The sequence below is a fragment of the Gymnogyps californianus genome, chromosome 1 (assembly GCF_018139145.2).
Source record: "Gymnogyps californianus isolate 813 chromosome 1, ASM1813914v2, whole genome shotgun sequence".
In the NCBI taxonomy this organism is placed as follows: Eukaryota; Metazoa; Chordata; class Aves; order Accipitriformes; family Cathartidae; genus Gymnogyps; species Gymnogyps californianus.
This window is the reverse complement of record NC_059471.1, coordinates 203909903-203921053: the sequence shown is the minus strand read 5'-3', so window position 1 is coordinate 203921053 and position 11151 is coordinate 203909903. Positions and strand designations below refer to the sequence as shown.

General features: G+C 38.4%; 1 protein-coding gene across 3 annotated transcripts in view; it reads right to left on the bottom strand.

Annotated features, from left to right (window-relative positions):
• Nucleotides 1–478: 478 nt before the first annotated feature.
• Nucleotides 479–11151, bottom strand: part of ATXN7L1 (ataxin 7 like 1) — a 116732-nt gene continuing 106059 nt past the window's right edge. For 2 of the 3 annotated variants that reach the window (XM_050898167.1, XM_050898175.1), the window contains 3 exons: nt 9257–10211; nt 4988–5062; nt 479–1042 (listed from right to left, as the gene is read on the bottom strand). In XM_050898167.1, the coding sequence (XP_050754124.1) occupies nt 1001–1042; nt 4988–5062; nt 9257–10211 (1072 nt within the window). In that variant the 3' untranslated portion in view covers nt 479–1000. The remainder of the gene's footprint in view (nt 1043–4987; nt 5063–9256; nt 10212–11151) is intronic. The other variant, XM_050898182.1, reaches the window with a different exon arrangement.

The following is an 11151-nucleotide window of genomic DNA, read 5'->3' as shown; positions in this document are numbered from 1 at the left end:
TAGCCTTGTTTATAATTGCTTAAACATTTTTAGTCTTAAAATTTGCCTTAAGCCTTCTTTTTTTAAAAAAGAAAGTAGTAATAATCTCCCTATTTGCAGTCTCTCGCCTTTCCCCAAGATGTAAATAAACCAGCATATAAGTGCACTTTTAACACCGTAGAAATAAAAATTAACTCCTCTGTACTATTGTTCCAGTACCTAGTATTGGCTTCCTGATTATAAAATCTATATTTTATTAAAAAATTATTCAGTAATCCTATAAGAAACACTGTCAGTGCAATTCTATTAATGCAAGCCAATCTGCTCGACTCCTGTCCTTGCAAACTCAAACTGTTTACTGAAGTTATCAAGTGCTATGATCTTAAGGGTCTAGAAATCCACCCAGATACGGGGATTTTACATGTTGAGCCCCTGATAACATTAATTACAGTTTGGTGCAAAAATCTGCTATACATTGATTGAAGTATAGATTCCTTAAGAGCCTGATCCTGGAAGAGGCTGAACACTCGGAATTCCCACTGAAATTATTAAATGCTGTAGGTACAGAGCACCAGTCAGGATTAGTCCCTAAAGTTGCAGTGCCCCAGCTGTTTGCAAATTACTAAGAAATGCACTCAATTTTTATCCATAGGACAAGCTTAAATACAGAATTACTGTAATTTTTATTTAATGAAAAAATTTGGAGATCCTTTAAATAAATTCAAATCATGATCTGGATTTTTTTTGGAATGTCCGCTGTGTTCTGATAAGGAAACAAAGGGAGCATTGCAACGCTAACAGCTTTAAAAGGCATGAAACATAACCAAGCAGAACACACAGATCAGTGGCAAATACAAGTGAAAAACTAAACAAATCACTATTACAGTTTTCTGTAAATTTAATTCTCTTTAAAACCACAAATTCATAAAAGGTTAAATCCATCTGCAGGACATAGAAAAGAAAAACCCTGTGGAGTAGGGCTGCTGAGAGCTAGAGATTATAGGCTGGTTCCTTTTCCTTGTTATGGAAGAGTCCTTATTCTACCAGTCCGGTTTGATGTCTTCTAAAAGAGAAACCAGAGCCAGGTTCAAAATCACAAAATGTCTTTCAGTATACAATACTTTAATAACATCTGTGTCTGACAGAACTGAAAGCAGGAATTTATTTCAAGTCCCTGAACTAAATTCCCTCCCTGTTTACTGATTACATTAGATCGTTAAGAAAAGGAACTGCTTTCAATAAACAGTGTATTTCCTTTTGGGACTGTCTGATTTTAGTAAGCTTTGGTGAATCTCATGTTCATTAACTTGATGTATCATTACAAATAAAAAGCAGCAATTAGACGACAACTCTGAAGAATCTTTTCCTCTACACAGCATGTTTTCATGCACAAGGAATCCCCACACAGCATACACGTTGTCACCTTCCCTTAATAAAATGATCTAGTTACTCAGTATTTAAAAACCACCACATACTGAGGTCTTGAAGTGTTAACACATTCAGGCACCTAAAAGCACTATGAAGACAAAAACACTTGATTAGTTATAAACCTAGAACAAGGATAAAATCTGGAGAAAACAAGCTTTTAATACGTAATTTTTATTAACAGGCACAAATAATTTGACTGTAAAACTACCATTCCATTAATGTTTGTTAAAAACCAAGTAGTTTTTGTAGGGAAAAGTAATATTTTTTTTTTTTATTAAAGCAACAATAGTTGGAAAAACAGGCACGCTTTTATGTATACAAGCCTGCGTTCAGGTCTCAAACAGATGCAGCAACATTCAAATTACACATGAATTGAGAACAATTTGTCCAAGTTTAACCTGACTGAGTTTAATGCAACGGGAGAGAGCAGACAGGCCCACAACAGTTATCCTCACAATCCACCAGTCCCCCCACAGGAGCAGCTGAGAGTACAGTGCACTTCAACAAATGCAGCTAATGACCAAAAGAAACTACTAGGGTGAAATCAAAACAACCACGGGGCACCTTTATCTCACAACTGAATAACGAGAAACACCCAGTTATCGGTGGCAGGTGACTTTTACAGCACTGCCGGATGTCCTCTCAGCTCCGACTGGACACCTTCGGAAGGTGAGCGGGGAAGCTAGCTTTCTCAGTAGGACTGCACGCAGGCGATCACACGTTCAAACGAGACTGGGTTTACAGCCTACTGCAATTTCCTGAATGCCTCATTCTCACCCAGTCACTCAACCCTGTGTTAAGGACCCCTCTCCTCTTGAGAAACAACAATCTTCTCCTCCCTTCTTACTCCCCCTCTGCACCAGCAGACAAACCCCGACAGGTTGCCTGACCAGGTAACACCGTGGAAGCAGTCCAGGGTAATTGCTCTGCACACACATTTAGCTTGACAGCTGCAATTCTACTTCAAACTGCATTGTTAAAAGTCTGTTGTTCTGACTTGTATTCGTGAAAACTTGCCTGATTTTTCCAACTATAAACCCCAGTGTATAGCAGAGATTCTCTGCCTACAGACCTTGCTTCACTTGGAGTCCCTGATTATCATGGTTATAACACCACTAACATTAAAAATGAGAGCTCAGATTCCCCCAGTAACACCTTTACTGACACAGCATACACTTGCAGATCCACTTATTGTTACCTAATTAATAACACCTTTATAAAGAAATATTATAGTACAGTTTAAGACTAGAATTTTTTTTAGAGACTATTCAGTTGCTAGATTGGTGTCCTGGTTTCGGCTAGGACAGAGTTAATTTTCTTCCTAGTAGCTGGTATAGTGCTGTGTTTTGGATTTAGTAGGAAAAGAATGTTGATAACACACCGATGTTTTTAGTTGTTGCTAAGTAGTGTTTATACTAAGTCAAGGATTTTTCAGCTTCTCGTGCCCAGCCAGCAAGAAGGCTGGAGGGGCACAAGAAGCTGGGAGGGGACACCATCAGGACAGCTGACCCAAATTGGCCAAAGAGCTATTCCATACCATATGACATCATGCCCAGTATATAAACTGGGGGGAGTTAACTGGGAGGGGGGATCGCGGCTCGGGAACTAACTGGGCATCGGTCAACGAGTGGTGAGCAATTGCATTGTGCACCACTTACTTTGTATAGTTTAATTCTTTTAATAATATGACAATAGCAATACTATTATTATCATTATCATTGTTTTTCATTCCTTTCTGTCCTATTAAACTGTCTTTATCTCAACTCACGAGTTTTTTTCCTGATTCTCTCCCCCATCCCAGGGGTGGGGGGGGCAGTGAGCAAGCGGCTGCGTGGTGCTTAGCTGCCGGCTGGGGTTAAACCACGACAATTGGAGATGAAAGCTGCCAACAAAGCAGCTCAGCTTTATGTTGACAGTGACAAGCATTTATTAGATAGGCAATCATTATTCATGGTTCCAAATACTACAATCCTGTGTTAAGAGTTAAAAAAAAAAAAAGTTTAATAAAAGTTAATACAAAAGAAAATCAAGATGTATTCTGAGCTCCATATTCAACTACCAAACTGACAGAAACATATTTTTAACAATAAAGAGTTTGTGGGGCTTAAAACAAGCACACACTTCTATTTTCGACAAAGTTACGGAAACAGGCAGCTGAAAAGCTCAGCAATAGCTTCTGTTTACATAAGGCTGCCACAAAATTAACGTTTTGTACTGTTAGGTTTTCCCCATGGGATCTAGGCGACAGATCCCAACAAGCTCTGCTCCTCAGGTAGTGTGTATTTTATACTAGCACAGGAGCAGGAGGTTAAAGCAAAGACAGTTTTGCACTCAGAACAGCTTTATCCCATGTTTGTTACTGGCAGTGGGATGACAGTGTCTCACACAGGAAAATGCCAGTCCCTAGAAGTATGAAGAAACTTTCCACTTTTTTCCCTTTAGAGTAGTTCTTCCATACGTATACTGCTTTGCATTCAGCACCAAGAGAAAAAAAAAAATTTACTGTTTGGGAGTTCATCTCAAGATGTGAGCGATTCAGAGTATTTTTAATGGGGATACAGTTGTGGGTTATCATTACTACAATCATTACTATTCTTTTGCTGTGTCTACACAGCAGAAACTAAGCAGCACAGCCATTTGGAATAACTACTCCTGTATAACTTAGCCAGAATATGTAACAGAATTCTAAAATACTGACTGGTTGTACAGAAAAATCCTCTGGTATTTTTGTTTAGTTGTGACTACACCTTGCCGAGATGGGAAACCTCTTCATACCAAGGATCTTGAGAATGAATTCTTGATAAACTACTCAACTTGGAGAGTCAAACAGTAGGAACCAGAATAAAAAAAATAAACTAGTCTATCAGTCCTCCAGACAGATGAGGGCTGGATCACAGGTCAAGCACCTGTCCTCACAAAAAAGGTGAGTTACAGAATTTATTATAATTATCTGACTAGTAGTCTGTGTGATAAACAGGTAGGGTGGGAGCGCTAAGGATTTCTCACAGAACTCAGATTATGGATTAAGGATTTCTCACAGGATTTTCTCACAGAACTCAGATTATGCTTAGCTTAGTTATGCTTTCAGATTAGTTTCTCTGAACAGCCAAATGCCCTGTCTTCTCTGTCCTGTTTCTGTCCTCCCTTTACTGCTTTCACTTCTGGCCTATTTTTAAATGCTGTCCCTCCTGTGCCAGTTTGGGGACTCTGCTGTGCCATCTCGCTCAGCAGGGGAAGTTGGACACAAAAACCACAGCAGCTTAGCTGGATCCTGTGCAGACAGTTTCCGCTGCTGCTGAGTTTGTATCACCGAAGCAACAGCCAGTGAGCAGCACGTAAGCCAACCTGAGGTGTATTACAGGTGGTGAAAAACAAGCAGAAAACTTGTTATTCATAAATCTCGGAGGGGAAAATAGCTGGAAAAAAAATTAAGTAAGAAGAAATCTAACATTAGTTCACCGAGAGACAGGTTCTATAGAATTGTATTCATACAGAAATTGTATTTTAAAGTTTTACAGTATTAAATATTTCAAAACCGCTTACAGACGACTTAAGTACACTTTCTTTTAAAGCAACTTACTTGTCTGTTGTGTACTGGATTTGATGTACTCGAAGGACTGGATTGTGACAAAGCTACACTGCTATTTTTTCCAATCTGAAAGACATTAATTGAGCAGTATTGAGAGGCATATTTGTCAGTTGAATGCAGATGCTGGTAATGGCCTTCCCTTTCCTTTGTAAAGTGGCACTAACTGCTTTGCATTTGGAACACAGGTATTTTGCTATTGCAAAAGATACACTTCAGATAGAATCGTAATTATCTCTCAGAGCCTGGATACTTTACATAAACTCTTAAAAGGCACATAAATACTATTACAGGTCAGAAAACAACATAAGAAACAGTTATGAAGGGAATATAGACTGTAAACACCCACCTCTCGACCAAAATACTAGTTTCTCTAGTTACTGGAGTCACTTAGTGCAGCTAGTCAGCACCTGAAAGAGCACAGAGTGCTCAAGGTCACAGACTCCTCCCCAGGGGACCTTCCCCACTCCAGGGGAGTTTCAAGCAAGTGGCCAAGCACCATAGCATGTCCTAAGTTACTCCATTTTCTTCCAGAGAGAGTCTTCATTTTTTATTGCTCAATAAAGCAAATATTAACCAGAAGAATCAAACTCAAGAGGTTTAAATTTGCAATTGTATCAATTTACTGCATCAGAGAATTTCTTTGGGAATGAGTGCAAATTGATAGTACACATACATACATTTTAAAATTACTTAGTTAAAATACTGCAATATTCAATCTGCATATTTCAGTGCTTGAGAGATTACAGCACTCTGCAAGGGCAGTCTGTCTTAGGTTTTTCTACAATGACCCATAAACATAGTGTAGATATTTCTGTTGCAATACAAAAGGGGAGACAGCTGTTGAGTCAGGAGTACTTCCTCGGGGGTTACAAGGCTGATAAAAATTAACCATGGACACCTGCCTACAAATGGCAGATGACTGGAGTTCTAATAGTTATTCACAAGGTCAATGGACTTCAAGTAACATCAACTTTAATCATCTGATGAAGAGGTAGCAAGGACCTGTCTTCTAAATAGTGAGAAATGCAGTTGCAAGTTTCTTACTGAATAGATGGGACTGTGGCATTGGCTGGCAGGGTTTTCACCAAGATCAATTTTCTCCTTCCCTTCTGCAACATCATTCGTTGTTTTGCCATTTCACATATATAGCGAAAGGTAGCCTTTGTCCACCTCTCCCTATCTGCCCTTTCTCACACAGTGACTGTTTAAACAGTGTTCTCTGTTCACATTCTAACCAGAAGAAATGTTTAAAGTTTTTATTTACAGCCAGTTCTGAAGGTGCACAAAGCCAGCTCCCACGGCGCACAAAGATGAAAAGGGTAGGCTTCTGTCTGTCCCGTTCCCTTTAGCTTGTTGTTTTGCATGCCACAGCTGTAGTAATGTGCTTTTCTGCAATATACAAATCTTGACTAAAGCTACACAACCTTGTAAAATCTTTCCTAGCCATTCAGCTCATCATGACACACCTGCAAACCTTTCTTCTCTACATCCACCATTATAACGTTCATAAAACCCTTCCATAATAAAATACATGTCCGTCTTTTAAATGAAAAAATAGCCACTAGGAAATCGACTTGCTGAGATCCTAGAATCATGAGAGGGAATATTATACCTCTTTAGGCTTTCCTTCATTCAGTGCTCCTATGACTACCAGACTGACTCTCTACCTAAGACAAAGCAAGGAGCGACACAGCTTGCAGCACTGTGGTCAGCTTTGGGCTGCTGTACCATCCTGTCTTCATTCAGAGCTGGAAGGGCAGCGCTCCAGAACAGAGGGGAAATTCAGACAGACTGAACAGTTACAGCACCCAGTGAAAATAAGAAAGATTCCCAGTTGTGTTGGGTCTTTAATGATGGGAACACCATTTCAAAAGGATTAGGGTGAGGCCAAGACTCAAATCCTTTGTTTTCTTCCTCTTTGAAAAATAAAGTATACTTCAAAACCCAATGACTAACACTTTCAGTTACTATCTATCCAGGCCAGACTTCAATTAAATTAGAAAAAAAATATACCTGAGCCTATCACCAGTCACTTGGATCCTTTTTCTGTGTTCCTAGTCTCTTTATTTAATTTGCCCTATTACATCAAGGAACAGGAGCAAGATTTTAAGTAATACTGATTTTTTTGGTGGAATTTTTACTGTGATTGCATTTCCAGAACACAGCAAGTCAAAACGGCACAGCTTAAAAGTGATTTCAAGTATTGTATTCTCCAGAGCTGTAATATTCACATGTAGAGTACGTAATATTATTTGACCCATATGCTTAAGTGGGTAAAAATTTCATTTATTTACAGCACAAATAAACAGTAGGAAATGTCTATTTTGTATTGCATACAATTGCAGTATCCTTGTCACAAAGACAGTTAGCTGCCAGCCAGACATCTGAAACACAATCAACTCCACTTTACCTCCTATTTTTGATTACTAGTGTAGCTCCAAAGACCAGCAGTATAAGAGGAAAGTGTGACCAACTTTTACATATATACACACACATATATGCATGTATACATATATATGTATATGTACCTGTACATTTATATAAAAACATTACGTTTAAAAATCTGTATATCATTACACTCATTACGTATATTGAACCTTTTACTTAAGGAAAAAATATTAGTGTGAATTACATTATTTACAAATATTCAAAAAAGACCTCTGATTGATTCTTTGTGGTTTATTTACTTCCATTACTGTGCAACACGCTGAAATACATCACAAACTGGAACAGGAATGTCCCACAGGAACAGATTTAGTTACTAGGGGAGTCAGAATTTGCACTCAGAACCTCCTGCGTATATATAAGACTTCCTCAGACTGCACTAGCTACCGATACAGTCTATGTACTGTGAAAAGACGGTAAAATCCACTTCCTACTACCGATGTTTGTACCAAAGTAACAGTCTGTACTTAACTTTTTCTTCCCATTTGAGATCATATATCTCAGGGCAATTTAATCTTTTTGGGCACAAACATATTTAAAAAATTAGATGTGTGACGGAATGAAGAATTTACAGCATCCTCCACTGACTTCAGTGACTTCAAGATTGGTTCTGATTACAGGACACATTTAAAAGGCTTAAAATAGAACGACAATGCCACTACCCATTTTTAAAAGCCAAACAAGTCATCTCAGTTGCACTTCTGCTGAAGCAGGAAAGAGAAAATATACCTGCTAAGCCATTCTTTGAGACCTTCATTCTGTCTGCTATACCATTTATTCCTTTCTTCCACTCCCATTACTGTCTGCTATTACCTATGGATTGCCTTGCCCAAGATTACCCTCTCCATTTCCAAATTCCATTTTACGTGCAATATCCTTAGGAAATGAGAGTTTCCCAAACAAAAAATTTTTCCTAAGCTAACTTCTCTGGATTTTCTGAGCTATTCTATTTGCTATGGTTTTGTCTTCCAGTCGCCAGGGCCAAGCTTTGTTTTCTGTGCACTGCACAGCACTGGACACGGTAGCAGAATGAAACTGTAGATCATTATAAAGATCGCATTGGCAGTTTTTCCACCAAATTTTACTTCACATATACTTTTGTCCTTATATAGCATCACTGAAAGAGAAATCAAAGCTCTATTGCTAGTGACAATGAAGTAAGAGTGTGTAACCTTATCTGTTGCACTGACTTCAATATTCTGAACACATGCACACTAAAAAAGATAACCAAATGTCCACTCAAGGTCCTCTGGTTAAGATCTTAATTTCTTAATTTTTCCAGTTTCAAGCAGGAAACGGCATCTGAGGTCAGCCATCTCAGACTCTCCCCAGGGGAAAGGTAGATGTAAGCGTTTTACATAAGAGAAATGAGGAGACTTGCGTAACACTAAGAAATTAATCAGCAACAAGTTTGGGAAAAGAAACAAACAGAAATGCTGACTCTTATCTTCCTGTTTTAATGACACAATTTATTTCAGACAGATGAGAATTAAGATAAAAATTAATTTCTGAAAATTATTTATCCATTCTGGACATTCAATTTTACTTTCAGAGATACAAATGGCTACTTTATTAATTGAATTAAAAACCTCATAAAAATATTTTAAGAAAGTAGATTTTTTTTTTTAACTCTGAAAACATCTTTCTATGATTGGTACAAAACAAATACAAATATGTTTCTGTATTAACCTAGAAAGTAAGTTGTGTGATGAAAAACAGTCTGAAGCAAACATAGTATTTTCTTTTCAGAACGCATGAAATATTTCAAGTAAGTCAGACATGACCTGCAAAAAAATAACTGGAAGAGTCCCTTACCTGCCGAGAGATGGAGCTGCTTGTAGGATCTGGCACCGCAGAAATAAGGTTGGCAGTGCTCTTTCTATGAACACTATTCATACCAGGCATTTTAGTGATTTTACAGGCTTTGCTACTAGAACTAGAGTTTTTACGTTTTTTTCCTTCTGATTTGTCAAAAGAAAGGGGTAGAGAAGACACTGCATTATGTGCTCCCAGGGAGTGGTCCCCTGGGTGGTGCACAAGAGAAGATACAGACAGATTAGAAGAGTCAATACTGCTTACTACCATGCTCATATGTTTCACTGAGTCTGTTGAACTACTTGATAATGAAGTCCGTCCTGAGGGCTCCGATTTGGCACTGAGTGGGCTTGTTCCGTTATTTGTATTGTGCACAGACATGCTGTTATAGGAAGATGTAGCCTGATAGGAGTTCAAAGTTGAACTGGGGTTCAGGACACAGTTCTTTTTGTGGGACCCTGCAAATGAAGACGAGGAAGATGTCTGCAAAGATAATGAGGATGATGACGACGAAGATGACGATGACTGCGGCTTTTTCTTTTTGTTACTTGAAGACTCATCGCTCCGAGATGACAGGTCTTTCACTTTTGAGGATTTGCTGGTTTTTGTTTTGGATGGCTTGTGGGATGGGGAAGGGATGACTGCTGGCACTGGTGACACAGCTGATGGCGCCTTAAAAGTTGAGTCCATGATACTTAGGCTTGCAGCCACATGAGGAAAAGCTGTAGTGTGTGACATAATGGAATTCGTATCTGATGTCGTCACAAAGGCTGCATTTGATAACATGGCTGACGTCATTATGTAAGAAGAAGAAGTAATTCTTGAACTGATAGGTGTTGAAGGAATATACACAGCATTGGGGTTGCTGAAAGGCTGTAAGACTGATGCTGGAAAAGGAGTGGAGACATGCGCTGCTGGAGAAGGCATGGGACTATCTGCCGCAGGAGGAATTTTCCTAAATAGAGAAGGAAAAACAAAAAAAAAAAAAAAAAAAAAACAAAAAAGAAAAAAGAAGAAGATATTTAGATACATAAAAAATTCCATCCAAACAATGCAGATAGAAAACAATTTCTGGGAAGGACAAACTTAGTAAAAAAGGCAAACCTAGTTCATTCTAATTTTGATTCCTATTCTACCAATCACACACATTTTAATATTCACTGTTCAAAATCAGCTCTGCATTCTACAACAGCTTAAAAATGCTTTTACTTGTGATTTTTTTCTTCCTCTTTTTAAACTTGCAACTCCATTATGAAGTTCTTTGGGATTTAACACGAACAACAAAACCCAAACCACATGTGTTTTAATGTTGTAAAGATTCAGGAAAGCTGGATTATGAAGTATATTCTCCTAAAAATTAATTTTGAAATGAGGCACATTAAATCTGTGAAGGCAGCAGAGACCTAACAGAAAATGATTAGGTAAAGAACTATGCAGCGTAATTTTCCCTATAAAATTCTGTCATGGCACATGAGCCCTAAACTGTGTAACTCAGTTAAACCAGAACTGAGCTCCACTTCAGCACAAGTGCCCCATGTAGCAATTAAGTGCATAGTGTTACAATTTAATCACTTTATTACAAATTTAATTTCCTTTTTTCCTCTCCTGTTTTACCAAACAATTAAAAAATGCAAATAAAATGCCTGATGGTGGGATCTATAAACATTCTAGTCACTATGTTTCATTCATTGCATATGTTTTGCTTGAAAGTTCAAGCTGTGGACAGTTTCAATATCAACCTAAACTCACAGGTTGGATTTGCTGAGGGTAGTAAATGAGCCAGTCTGGGGGTTTGTGAAGCCCTTAGTCACTGAGCTTAAAGAGGAGAGCGCATCCCTTTCCAAGTGCAGTGCTATTCCCAACAGCTCATCTGAGAGCTGGTTAGGCGGGATTAA